The following is a 14,372-nucleotide window of genomic DNA, read 5'->3' as shown; positions in this document are numbered from 1 at the left end:
CGCCAGATGAACTCATTCTCATTGGAACTTTCAAGCATTACTCAAGCATGATCAGTATTGCTATTTTCACAGGTTTTAAGACAACTGCTAGACAAATACACAAACAGTGAGGATGAAAAAAGGCTTAAGATAAAACCTTGGACTTGGTCCTAAACACATATTGCCCAGTACAGTGCTTCTACTATAAGCATACCACTTTGCTAGATTTCTTTGCAAAACTGGACCTGACATTGTTAAACTGGAGTCATCTACTTATGTAACTGTGTTCCTATAAAATAGGTACCAGGATAGGAGATTAAGTTTATAGTGTCTAAGTCTAAATGTCTCTGATAGACTGATCTCTGTGGTGAAGATACTGTCCAGCATACAGGTAAAAAGACTATAAAGTTAGCCCATGCAGTTACCCCAAGCTACTTGTTATGGTTTGCTGCTACAATTGCTGTATGGGGTTATCACTGAAGAACTGACAGATACAGAATATTTGCCAGAAGTTGCCAGATCTATAACCCCACCATCCTTTTTATTTTCAAGCCTGACTATTACAAAACAGCAGCAGACATACTATTCACTGTCCTTGCCCATGCAACAGGACCTAAATCCTGAGCCAGTTTAGTTGGGAATTAGTTTGGTTTTCAGGCACTGGCATCTGCATCAGCCCAACTCTTCCCCTGGTATTTTATGGCCTCTGCCATTTACCACATCATTCCCAAATGCACAGAAGGTTTCAATAGCCGCTTTGCTCTCCTTCCTATAGCACCAATGAAAAAGGTGAAGAATGCTAGAGAACCAGGCCTTCCGTGTCCAGTGAATCCTGCTGACACCAGAAGCCTCAGCTTATAAAGCAAGAGGCATACCTAAGTACATATGGCTTTTGATGGATCTAGAATAACCTGACCTAGTTAACTCTGCCAATATGTTGCTCTAGTACAACATCACAGGGTGCTCTCAAGTAATCAAATAATTTTTCAGTGTAAGCCTCAGATTTTTAAAGTTATTTTTTAATGCAGTAGTCTAATGTATTTTTTGCAGCGATTGCCATGACCTGCACTTTGGGAGGCCAAGGGGTCCTGCAAAGAGCGGTATTTCTGTTAATAAGAACAGCAGGTTGTCCAGTGAACATTCATTTCCAAAGCTATACAAAGTGCCCATTCATTGAACACACACACTTCACATTCTAAGGAACTGGAGAGGTTAAAGAACATCCCAGTGTGAATGACACATTTTTGTCTGTGGCACTAAAAATCCTTTTTCACTTGGAAATGCAAAGAAACTTGAAGATTCAATATTCCTTTCTATCTGGAAAGCAAACCAAGCTACCTATCAAGTGATCTCAGAAAGTAAGTTATGGTTTGAGTGGGTGAGTCTTATCATTTCCTCAGTGAAATTAAGAGTGCATAATTTAACGAAGAACTAAATAGTTAGAAAAACATTTATGGAGGACTAAAACAAAAATAGTTTTTTTCTTTAACAGTAACCACTACAGGCCTTAGCCTAAAACAGCCAAAGTAGAATTTAAAGAAGAGCTACTTAAGATGAATGTTTCTCATTAAAACTGTGAAACAGAAAAACCACTCCCCCACCAAAACAAAACAAAGCCCAACCAACCAAAAAGCCCTTCCCCCAAAACTGAACAAACAGAGCTCAAAGCCCACATATGGGGAAAGGGAGGTTCCCATCTTCTCGTACGGTCTATCACACAGCATGTGAAGTTGTCACTAAGGACACAATATTGAAGTTTTACTCAGCCAGGTAAAGAGAAATRTGAGCCTGCCTCCCACAAAAGTATCTTCACCATCATGCTGCTTTGATGTGAGCATCCATCCTTCCCTCCTTTTCCTTCACCATCCCCCCAAGTAATCCATCGTGGAGCTGAGAAAGTTTTGTTGAAATGATTATATTCCTGGAAAGAGTTTCAGTTTTGACAAGTTTGTCTTTTTAGATAAACAGTCTTCCTTCCCCCTGCCCCTTAAAATTCCTGATCTGATCAAGTCCCATTTCTTGGGCAGTAAAACCCAAAAGATTTCCAAGGATTTTTCCTGCCCACAATGCTATACTGGGATTTACTGTCCCTTGATATACCACGTAGTTACGTTACCTTCCACAGAAAATGGGACTAATGAACTTAGCTTGTACAAATAAAATCCTGTTTTCCTAATAGCTCGATCTGGTCTGCTTCCCTCCCAACCAATTCAGCTTTTCAACAAACTTGAACAGTAGTGAAAGTTCTCTATTTTATCCTACATTTTAGAGCATGCCATCATTGAATGGGAAAGATCCAACGAGATATAAAGCAAACTGTTGTAATACGGATACTGTAAGATCTGCTATAAAAACATTATACACTAAAAACTTGAGATTTTAACACATTACAGAAAAAATAGGCTTTGTATAGAACATCACTCAGTATTCAAATAAATAAATTACAGCTTTGCCAAAAGTCTTAAGTATTAAAGTCACTACATGAGCAACAATTACTTTAAATAAGAGTAAATTCTGAAAGCCACTAGATAACTAGCTAAGTTCAGCAGCTATAACCTATTGGACGTCTGTCGTCATGATTTTCTTGGAACTTGTCACGACCTCCAGCTCTGCAAACACATTGGCTCTAGTATGACTGACCATCAGTGGCTGACGTAAGAAATAATGAAGCAGTTACCATGCTCCAGCACTTTCAGTGGAAACCAGAAGAGTATGACGGAATGGATCAGGGCATTGATGCAGTGACCCCAGAAAACCTGAGAGAAAACAAACCAAGAAGTCAGTAACATCCAGAACTCTTGGCCTCTCTCTAACTCTCAACAAACGCTTCATTGTGCAGTTTAGAGTCAGACATAATGTTTTTCCCAAAGTGAAATACCTAAGCTTCCTTAAGATGTATTTCCTCCTACAATTTCTGCTCTGTCACAAAAAAACACTAGCTCAATTGGACAGCTTTATTCTAACAAGTTAAAATATAATAGGCACGCATACTTGCAATTTAAGATCTTTATCAGAATACAGCAAACAGATGGAGTCACCTTTCTTTAATTACCTCAAAGAATGATTCAAAAAGACTAATTTATTACCATGAAATGTTCTATTTTCTTTTAATGGAGAAATACTTTCTATGTTCTGCAATTTTTAACTTATAGATAAGGCAGTTTTGCACAAGCCAGAGCTTTGCATAATCTATGATTTCCTCCTCCTTCCTCTCTAATCAAAGCAATCTCACAGCTTCTTTTTTCTGAAGTACATTTAAACGTGCCTATTATGGAAAAAAAACAGAACCCCAAATGCTGGCATTTTCTACGATGTAGAAGAGTGAAATGAAATAAAATGCATTCTTGAAAACTGAAGGGCAAAATAATCCAATTCAAATTTTATTTTCTAAAAGAACTATAGAAATAGCAAGCCTAATTGTGAAAAGGTCCTCTAGTAGAGAGGGTTATGACAGTTTCTGTATTAAATAAAATCCAGGGGAGATTATCTAGCTCCTTTGAAAATGGCAAGTTGTGAATTGAAAATTCATATTCAGATACAAATCTTAATTAGAATCAAAGTTTATGGGTATTTCAGTACCAGTTTTAGTTCAAGCCATACCTGGCAATCCTTATTTAAAAACAATTATTTTTTAAATATAATCCCTTTGAAAAGAATGGGAGGCAGAACAATCCTGATCTCAGTGGCATCATCCCAGTGTAAAGCAAGAGTAACAGTAGGGAATAAGAACTTCTGAGATAGAAAAAGGCCTGAAATGTAAAAAAAAAAGCTGGTATTTACTGTTAAAGAAACAGATACTTTCCCTTACCCTTGTGTTGAACCCATCTGCATTTTGAGTAATTTTGTATAGCTGTGGAAATCTAAGCATGCTATCCTGAGTACATGATCGTTCAAAAATTCCCAGAGTAAAGGGTGGCAACGCTGTGAAAATCTGCAAAGAAAGCAAATGCTAATTAAAAGCAGCTATTAGTTTTAAGTGGATCTCAGATAATGTTTCAGTATTGAGACAACAGCAAAATTCCCAGAGACTTCAGTGAAGACGTATTACCAACTTGTGTGTTATTTGACATCATTTTTCCAACATCCAAACAAGCCCAAACATGAATTTCAGCAATTCATAACTCTCAATATTGACTTAAGGACAAAGAGGCATGAAAGAAAATTCCTGCTCCAAACCAATTAGCTTAAACACAAGAAGTTAAGCATCAGTAGGGTTTGATGTACAAGCTAATCTAGTCAGGAGAAAACTCAGACCGCAAAAGAAAGACAACACATACATTTTAGAAAAAAGCCTTGTGGGAGTGGGTTCAAATATAGCTGCAATTGTAGCCATAACTAAATATGTAATATGCTTAACCAAAGCTAAGTTTACAGACAAAGCAAATGYGGAAATCACGTTAAAAAGATCTACTGAAAAACAAAGGCCATTCTGTATTGTCATTTTGGGGATTCTCAGTCAGGCATGAATTGATAGGAACAAACTAACTGTACCATAGGTCTGTACCCCAGGCAGGCACTYAGATGACCAAGCTTCAGAAGTTTGCCAGGAGAGGCAGCAGGATGCTTTGCCAGAAGCACAGTAAATTAGCCTCTGCTGAGTCCCACTTTGCTGTTCTTAAGTGTTTCCAGGATCTGAGGTAGCTCATTTGAAGCTGGCCTGGGCATTTGTGCTTCTCACAGTCTGCAGGCGCAGTGTGCAGCAATACCAGCATGTGTGTCTGACTACTAACCTCCATTCACTTCCCTCTACATCAACAGTTTATAAGGAAAAATCATTTCTAATTTTTTTTTTTTTTTAAACAGTTTGAGAAGTGTTCAGTCAGCATCTTCTAATTAAGACCTGTTTTTAACTTGTATTCCTTTTTTGCAAAAGTTGGGCCATGGTTCCAACCAGCAATGAGTTGGCAGTTGGAGAGTATATGTTGAAGAGTATACATTCAGCAATGTGGAGGACTAGACGCTAATGGGAATCAGTGGTTACATCCCTAGATCCAACTAGGAATGTGCTTCATTTGTTCATGAAGTGATGAACCAGATGGTTAAAAAAGCAGTAGTCTTGGGGAGGACAGAAAGTAACAGGACTCAGACAACCAGTCCAATATATTCCAAAAAGAAGATATGTTCTTATATGGTCTTAAGATACTTCCAAAGAAATTTGAGGGTTCCCATGTGTCTTGCAGCATTTACATTTTCATTTGAAGTAAATCTGCTACTGTTTTTGATTATGAAGGTAAACATCCAGTGTGAACCAGTGCAAATGCAGGAGTTCCAGTGCTGCTAAGATTTCCTACACCTAGCATTTTAATGAGACTACTCATGAAGTAAAGGCTAATCGGCATGGGAGAGAATGGCAGAACTAAACCCACATAAAAACCTAACCCCTTCAAGTTATGGAAGCCCCTAATATCCTAACAGTCCTTGATTCTTCATGATTCTACAGGACCCGTTCTGATTTTAGAAAATACTGACCTTATAAAACAAGGGTTAATTTCTGCTTCACGGATTCTAGATGATGAGTCTCATCCATGAGCTTTATGCAGGGTAGGTAGATCCATCAAATCAGGTTTAAAGATATTAGATGCAAATATCTGAACATGAACGACAGAGACTGCGTAGCAGTCAGGAAATGAGGGTGAAAAGAATCAAGGGAGTGGAAAATCCCTGAATTAATATCTGTCACAAAGAATATAAAATTATATGGAATGTGAGGGTTTGTGTCATCATTTTTAAGATTAGAAGAAATGTGACAGAAGTTAAATGTTTCCATTAATACTACTGACTGATAGATAATTTGCTGTCTTCTGTATTTTCATACATTTGGAATGAGTCTGCTTAAAGAAAAAAAAAATTAAGTTTCCTCCCTCCAAAGAGATACGCAAAGGATTTTTTTCACACTGACAAAGTGTCCTAATGGCTTATAAATCCAGACACCAGGCCAGTTATCAGTAACAACATTACAAAAATAACACTGTATTGAAAAGACCAGCTAAGGTCCATGGTATGCAATGAAACACGGTCCCAGAGATCCTCCAAGCTAGCACTGATTAAAAACAACTACATGGCACAGTGTGGCACCATGCAAAGCGCAGCTAAAAACTGAACATATTCCTGGACATCCTGCTCTTAGTTGAAGTGAAGAATGCTGGTGACACAGCAACACTACTTCCAATTCTGGCACTGCTTAGCATGGAGTCAGCCCAAAGCGTCTGCACTACACTTCCCTGAGCATCTAATTGTTATAGGGTCAGAGAAGGGAGGAAAGATTTAGTATTTATTAACTGTATAGGAATAAATGCTGCAATATGTTTTTCCATGGACTAAAAATCATTGGGATTGTAAAGTACTACAAAAAAAAAAAAGCTCAATAAAAAAAGAAATCATTCAATGATTAAACTTGATACCCATTTTGAACATGAACAATCAGTAAAATATTTCAGAAGCAGCCCAAAGGTATTTTTGAAGAGGAAATCTAAAAAACTAGAGCTACAGAACTGTCTAAAGACTTCAGAATTTTAACAAAATTGTATTAGGACAAACAGGTATATTTTTGAGGCACTTTCCCAGGTCTTATTTATTTATTTTTGAAAAAAATAACCATCCAAGATCTTTTTCCATAACCCAGGGTGTATTGAAACAGCTTTTATACAAATGAGCTCACCTGTTCTGACGTACAATCAGGTAGTTACCTATGAGAAATGGCACAGACACAACAAAATGACATACAGGTCCTGAGCACTATCAAATCATAGTATGTAGCACTTACCACATTATATAGACCAATGCACCATCGCTCAAATAAGATCTGCCCAGAAAATCCATTAACGAAAGCAAACCAAAGCTGAAACAAACAAAAACAAGTTACATGAAGCTTTAAATCAATATTGCAGTAAATGCTTCCATTTACAGTAGAGAATGACGTTGAACACAGACCACCATCTGGAGACAGCTGCTTGTCATGCTCTAAAAATAAYTATCAGCAGTGCCAGGCAGTTATTCTCTTTTAAAGGCTTACGTTTTAAATATTGCCAGAGTACTGCTTATTTAAATTAAAATACTGAGGTGATGGAGCAATTTGCTGTATTTGCAACCAATACTCTAAATAAATAAATAAATAAATAAATGGCCTCAAACAATTTCAAAAGTCTTATTGCTGGCAAACTAATGTGCTTGAAGCCAGAAGCTAACCTAGTTTCCATCACACTTGGCAAAGGCTAAAATTTTCAAGGTAAGCATAGTCTGACGGATGCTCTGTTTGACTTGTGTCCTATTTTACAGTCCCATAATTACAGTGGTACTGATTATCAATTACATAATTACATAACAGTCTTATTATCTGAATGACTAAACTATAATTATTTAATAATAAACATTAGAACATGTTGCCCAAAGAGGCTGAGGAATCTCCATCCTTTTCCAAGTTTCCAAGACCCAACTGAATGAGTTCTGAGCAGCCTGGCTGGAGCCCAGTGTTGCCCTGACTTTGTGCAGAAGGTTGGACTAGACGGTGCCCATGTTCCCTGCCAGCCGGAGGGATTCTGCAGTTTTGGGATCCCAGGATTGATGCAAAACATGGTGCAACCAGCATGCTGTGGCACRCTAGGTAAACTCCATTCAGAATTTCCTTGGACCAAGCTTCCTTGAGCCTATTTCATTTCTTTTATGTTGTTTAAGCAGCTTTTTGAGATAAGAACTGCTTTACTAGGTCAGAACAAAGTGTCTTTCTCAGTCAGTGGGCACTGAAAGAGGCTTAGAAAAGAAGAAAGAGGGGAAAGAATTATCTTTTTCCCAAGTAAATTGGAAACTGAAAGGATAATTAGCAATTTAAGGACTTCCTGAAACAGTTAACATTTGAACCACTGCATCTAATAGACATCACAGGACTTCTGTGAATTTTTGTGACCCTTTTTGAATCCACTTCTACTTTTGGTCTCCACAAYGCCCCATGGCAATTAGTTCCAAATTGTAATTCAACAGTGTATGGGGAAAAATAAAGCATGTTTTCCCCCATCCCCCGTCCCAAACAATTTTAATGCTTTTGCATTGCATTTACTGTACAATTTTACATTACAGTGGATATACTAGGTATGGCACAGCAGTCAAGTGATGCCAATGCATATTCCCTCTTYCAGCAGGATGCTTTAGCTGCCTGAGATCGCATCGTACTCAGGCAGTCATTTTTTCCTGACACCATCCTTTCATTCAGCAGCACTCTAACCACCATCATTTATTCTATTGCTCTCTTGTCATTTGCACAGTGATATTAGTGTCCCAGCAAAATACCTGAGATAACAATTAGTCAAGTATGTATCATCTGGTCTCTTCCCTGATCTCACCCAAAACAGAACAGAATAACTATGAAAGAGTACAGGAAAAGAGAACAAGACTGCATCAAGACCTACAGCTGTTTTCAGTGGTAGAATATCTAAATAGATCAGGACTCTTCAGCATAGAACAGGGACAACTCAGGGGAAGATTCAGATAGTTACAAGATTGACAAGAATAACATGAATAGAGAATAGCTGGTCGGCCAGTGGGCAGGAAGCGAGATTTGGAGGCTTTACAAAAACCAAAAGGTGGAATGTTTTCAGGCAACATGTGACTGATCTATGGAACTCCCYGGCAAGGATGCTGGGGATGCAAAAAGCAATTTGAAAATATTGTGGAAGAAAAGCTGGAGACCTAATGAGTAACACCAGAGAACTACAATTGTTCACAGAAGACTGGTCATCAGGTTAGTTGAACCTTTCTGCTGTCTATCTACACCTGCTCTTAAATCTATTATATCAATATTCTCATTTAAAACTGATTGTTCTAATGCACTCTCACTGTTTCGTGAGAGAGAGGCAACAATGACACCCAACTCAGCTTATCTGCTTATAAATATGCCTTGCATAGTAGGCTACTTAGACTACAACAGTTTTTTCAACTTTTGGCTGCTCTTTTTCTAGTGGGGAGTCTCTATCAGCTTCACCTTATGTGATCCTGAAGTTTGTGTTCTTCTACACCTGCTGCTCTTCTTCCAGCCTGTAGTTTAAAAGTGTCCTTATAACTTTTCTAAAAGGCCAGCAGTCTCATTCCATTTTCATTTAGCTGAAATGCGTCATCCTTGTATAAACTCCAAAAATTTCCCCAGTTCCTAATATACCCTAAATTCCTCTTTCCTCCATGTTTTGTCAATCATGCATAAACTTAATTCAAATAAGAAGTTATTGAGAAAAGAAAAAGGACAGGAGAAAACTACATTCTACATCCTAACCCTTTTTCAGCACTTCCACTGTATCAACATTGAGCTGTCAATACTCTCCAAATCTCACTCTCAGGCCCCAATTAATGGCCCAAAGCAGCATACTGACCAGCCTCTCCCTCACACTTCAAGCATGTTCCACCAGTCTTACAACTCAACTCCTTAAATAAAACATCCTGGGTACATAGTAAAGAAACTGAGGTCCCAGAAGAGAAAACACAGCTAATTTGGGCATGTCAGGTAAARAACTTGACAGCTTCTTCTTGGAAGAAGTTGAGATTCAAACAGGCAGACTCCCAGACACTTAGCAATGATGGCAATGAGGCATTTGTCATCTCTAGGCTTCTTGTAGTCCATCGGAGCTATGAAAGAGGGCACCAATCCTAGAAAACAATCTAGGAGCTTGTCTGTCTAGCTGTGAACCTCAGCCCCCTGTGTGAGACCACAACATCTCCCCAGTGCTCTTCTCAGGTTCCTACAGAAATATTGTCCTTATTTCGAGGCTACTAAGATTAGGTGGGCAAGAGCCAGCATTCAGAAACGTAAATATTCTGCTATTTAAAAATACATATTTGGACTAGTTTTTCTTTTGCTATTATCCATGCAGGTAAAAATTAAAAGTAAACACATTCCAAATGCTTACACGTCTGCTTGCGTAACACATTCTAAACAGAGGACAAAAGCTGGTGGGGTTATGAGACACTGAAAAAAGTTAGTTATGCTCATCTTTTCCCAGAGATTCACGTTATCAAGTGCCAATCAACAGAAAGAATTTGTTGAGTACTACCCTAATATCTTAATACCAAGAACAACAAACCAGAAATTCTGCCCAAAGTATACAAATACATTTATTTTGAATTTAACATAAGCCATAAATTGTCATGCTTAGTTTAAGCCCCAATTGTTTGTGGAGAGTGTACATTATTATTTGAGGTCAATGAGGCAAAAAGAAAAAAAGCCTCCACTTCAACGTTCCTGTTAACAAGGTGCGCTAAATACACTTGAAGCTGCAACAAGCCATGCTTGACTCAGACTTGGTAAGCTATTAGGAAAACCTGCCAAGTCTGCCTGGCTTGCCAAGCTCCAGGGGTTTGCCGGGCTCAACCGTAGCGTTGCTATGAGCAAACGGACCCAAAGTTATTAAACTGCTTTCCTGGGCTGGAAAAAAGAAACCTGCTTTGCACTTTAACTATTACCTGGCTGCCAAAAAGCTGGAAAAGCTTATTTGTAACTCAGCTACAAAACATATTTTTTCTCCAAAGGAACACAGGAGGTCCAATTTAAATGTAAAGAAATTCAGACCTAAGGCTGACACTTGGGCCCTTTACTACCCTTTAGTATAGCTGATATTGCGAAGACCTGAAACCGGTTGGTATCATACACAAAGAAAGCTGAATGTGTTTGCAAACTGAAAAACAGCCCACGTTTCCTGCCTTGAAGCAYGGCTGCATTTTTTAAATAAGAAACCCCACTACTGAAGGACTCTGTGCCAGCTGTGATGTGGCACTTCACCACTGTGGGGGGAATGACTGCTGCCTCCTTCCAAAGGTCATCAAAAGCAAACAGATGGCAATACTTGCTTAATACGAACCTGGGCTGCAGGCAAACTGAGGATCTCGAAATAAAACAGTCTCGCGCTGCCATTATTCAGGGTCACACAGCCCATTCACCTGCTCTAGAGTATATTTTGAGAAGAGACTGAGTATTATTTTCCAAAAAAAAATAAAAAATAAAAAAAAAACCCACTTGAGTAAGTTCGAAGGCAATTTCAATTGCATTATTGCTTCATGCATAATTACTGCAACATTAATGTTTGAAATAGTAGGAACTAATTTAAGTGCTCTAAGGCACTGGGATAGCAAATCGTCTATTCTAAATGTGTATATTTACGATGTCTTGATAATAGACGGCTTAACAAGTACTAGAAAAGTTTTCCCAATTCTGCTAAAGGGCACAGAAAGCTAATGCAGTTAGGGTATCAACAACTGCCACAGGCACCAATTACAGCCAGACGGGATGCCTTTACTATTTAGAAGTGAGTTAAATTCTCAAAATATCCTCTCTCAGCACCCACATTTTGCATGTTCTTACCAAATACGCTCATTTACAGTTTGCCTAATAAAGCAGATCTATACATTTACTTATGCAGTTCATTAATAATGCACCCCGATTAAAACCCTCTTCTTATGGATGTCTCTCTCAATGCAAGGCTCTTATTCCTTGCTCAGATGCACACAGCCTTAAAATAATCCCTTCATTAGAGTATGCACAGCACCGATTTTATAATACAGGTAGAGAGCCTTAATAATAAGACTTGATGGAGTAGGCACAGCTGCCTGAGACTCACTTCACTTGGCAAAGAATATTTCCCTTGCTCTTTTATTCCCCTCATTGTTCATTAAATGTTTGTTGAAAACAAATCTACATTTTTCTTCTGAAAAAAAACAAAACCATTTTCTCCAGGCCTGTGCACCCCAAACAAGTATAGAGATGATTTCAAGCTTGAATGTAATCTCCTCTAAAAATAATTGTTAACGTTAGCAAAATTTCATGCTGCTTTTATTTCATAAAAAAAAAATAAATAAATAAAAACCACAACTATGCATTTACTGCAAAGCTAGGTCAGATAGATAGATAGAGGAGTATCAAGCACTGGAACAGGTTGCCCAGAGAGGTTGTGGAGTCTCCTTCTCTGGAGATATTCGAAACCCGCCTGGATGCGATCCTGTGCAACGTGCTCTAAGTGACCCTGCTTGAGCAGGGGGGTTGGACTAGATGATCTCCAGAGGTCCCTTCCAACCTCAATCATTCCGTGATTCTGTGATCAAAGCAACAAATACAGTAGAGGTTTCCTGGTTTTAAACACTAATTTATTGAATAAGCCTGAGCAGTTGTTATTTCTTCTATTGCTGACTATAAATACACAGTTTATACTTCAGCATACTAAAATGCACAGATTTATCAGTTTCATCTTTCCCTGCTTATACAAGAGGCATATGCAAAAAATTTGCTTTTCTTCCTCATACACATTTCCATGCTTTTCTTTCCTAACTAATCAGCTGTCAATCTCCTTCCTCAAAAGCACATATAACACGAAGCACAGAGCATAACAACAGAAAGGAGAGGGGCAGGAAGGGCAAGAGAAGTATGATCCTATGGCTGTACAGTTTAGGGATTCATACAGCTTAAACCCCCTGAATAATTCCTTAGACTTTTAAATCAAGCAAGAACTAGTGATCCTCACTAGCTGTTTCTCCTCAGTGCTTACCACTAGACAACAAAATGCATCTTCTGTACCACTAGGTAACAAGATCAAAAGATTTGAGCACTGCGGAAAGATACCACGCTGACAGACAACTATGTCGTACATATCAAGGCAGGTAGCCAGTAAGGCATGAAAAGATTGCCTTTTCCCGCAACCTTTGGCCCTAACATACTGCTCACTACGTTAATAGAAGAACATAGCAGAGCACATTGGACCTATGCTGGAGCACAGAACCCAATTTCTGCACAACAAAAAACTTGTTGGTTTTTGGTGTGTAAGTTACAGACATCTATTCAGTATATCAAATTATGCATTTAATATTCACGCCACCACTAAAATTAACATGCAACCCTTCACAGTGTTCTGCTTGGTTTTGTTCTAATTTGGCAAWTTTTTTTTACCTTATGAAACTGAACACAGAGAAAGCAGAATATTTCTCCATCTCTTGGTGTGAAGAGTTCCTGGGACTTAACGTTTCTCCAGCATGTGTAATCACTGTCAGAAGCAAGCCTAGGATAGCATGACTAGAAATGGCCTGTGKGGCCAAAGGGCATACATACCTGCCAAAAGATGTGGTTAAACTTGCCTGTTCCTCACAACACTACCTGTTTACAAATGGAACCAGCTTTATTTTGAACTTATTTTTCATTCTTCTTAAATTTTCCTTGGGTATAAGGAAAGCTGCCCTGCTATGCTAGGACTGTCTCGCTTATGTGTATTTGTGACACCCTAGAGGTGACGGGTATCACATACTGACTTTCTAAAGATCTGATGAGAAAACATCACAACTCCGGACAGTTTAGTCAAGCCCTGTCCGGATACACAGTTTTGGCACTCCCGCATGGTGAAAGGGGCCTGAAACCACAGCTGGAGCCAGGCGATCAACGTGGATCACGCTGGGAAGGCTGCAACCTCCGTACTGCAAAAGCCAACGCAGTGTCACGCTCCAACCCGAAGCTGGGCTGAGAGGGCTGGAGGTGACCGGCCAAGAGGGGACAATGCCGGAGGCCCTTCGCTGCTGCCTCCTCCCCATGTGGCTGCCAGGCTGGGGGCTTGGCTGACTCGAGTGAAAACACTAACCGCTTTCTGCCCCCCAAATCTGCCCGTGGAATGGAGAAGTTACAAAATGCTCTATTAAGAGCTTGCTCTATATCAGTGAGAATCTGCTGTACCTCCTCAGCATGTAATCCTTCCAGACAACTTGCACAACTGCGTAATTGCCCCACAGCTCACATGAAAAGATAAGGACATGCTTTTACATGGTATTAAATGACCTGCTGGCTTTTCTGAAGCTAAGTAGTATTTTTAGCCACTGACAAAATGATAGAAGGGCTTTAGATTATTTTTAATTTGTTCYCTATTGCTGAAGTAAAGGGCTATAAACAGGCCTAAGTTCAACTGTTTATTTTAAAATAGCTGAATAAACATCAGTAATTTCATGGAACTTATCCGCCTGAATCTTTGCTAAGTATTTAGGATCCAGTAGCCAAAATTATGTCACAAAGCAAGAAAAGCAGTACTTGAAATAGAAAATTAGGGAATTATGTGAAAACAAAGACAATACCACTCTCCTAGTAAAGATAACTAGGGGGCAGAAGAATAGAAATTGCTATACAAAAGATCAACAGGCCAGCAAGTCTAGTATTGGATGTATAAAGAGAAGGAAAGCCAACAAAAAAACCCAGTGGCATGATTGAACCCTAATAACACCACCCACCAAAAGTGAGGCTAAAACCACCACAATTCTTCCACACTTGGGATGTGCACTAAGGGTGTGCACTGCAGCCTGAATAAAGAAAATCACCCCAGAACTGTATATGACCAAATATTTCAACGTTTCATCCAGAAACTAAAACATATGAGAAGCATAAGCATTAATACAAT

At 38.9% G+C, this 14,372-nt stretch overlaps 1 protein-coding gene across 5 annotated transcripts in view; it reads right to left on the bottom strand.

The window, feature by feature from the left end:
- Window positions 1–14,372, bottom strand: part of ATP8A2 (ATPase phospholipid transporting 8A2) — a 314,203-nt gene that overhangs the window by 111,274 nt on the left and 188,557 nt on the right. For all 5 annotated transcript variants that reach the window (XR_003253520.1, XM_026065895.1, XM_026065896.1 and 2 more), the window contains 3 exons: window positions 6,743–6,817; window positions 3,788–3,910; window positions 2,657–2,735 (listed from right to left, as the gene is read on the bottom strand). Coding sequence is in view for 4 of the 5 variants with exons in the window: in XM_026065895.1 (XP_025921680.1) it covers window positions 2,657–2,735; window positions 3,788–3,910; window positions 6,743–6,817 (277 nt within the window). In the remaining variant the exon portion in view is untranslated. The remainder of the gene's footprint in view (window positions 1–2,656; window positions 2,736–3,787; window positions 3,911–6,742; window positions 6,818–14,372) is intronic.

The sequence above is a fragment of the Apteryx rowi genome, unplaced genomic scaffold (assembly GCF_003343035.1).
Source record: "Apteryx rowi isolate R43461 unplaced genomic scaffold, aptRow1 scaffold_233, whole genome shotgun sequence".
NCBI classification, from domain to species: Eukaryota; Metazoa; Chordata; class Aves; order Apterygiformes; family Apterygidae; genus Apteryx; species Apteryx rowi.
Note: the sequence above shows the minus strand (reverse complement) of the source record. Positions and strands in the feature narration are given on the sequence as shown.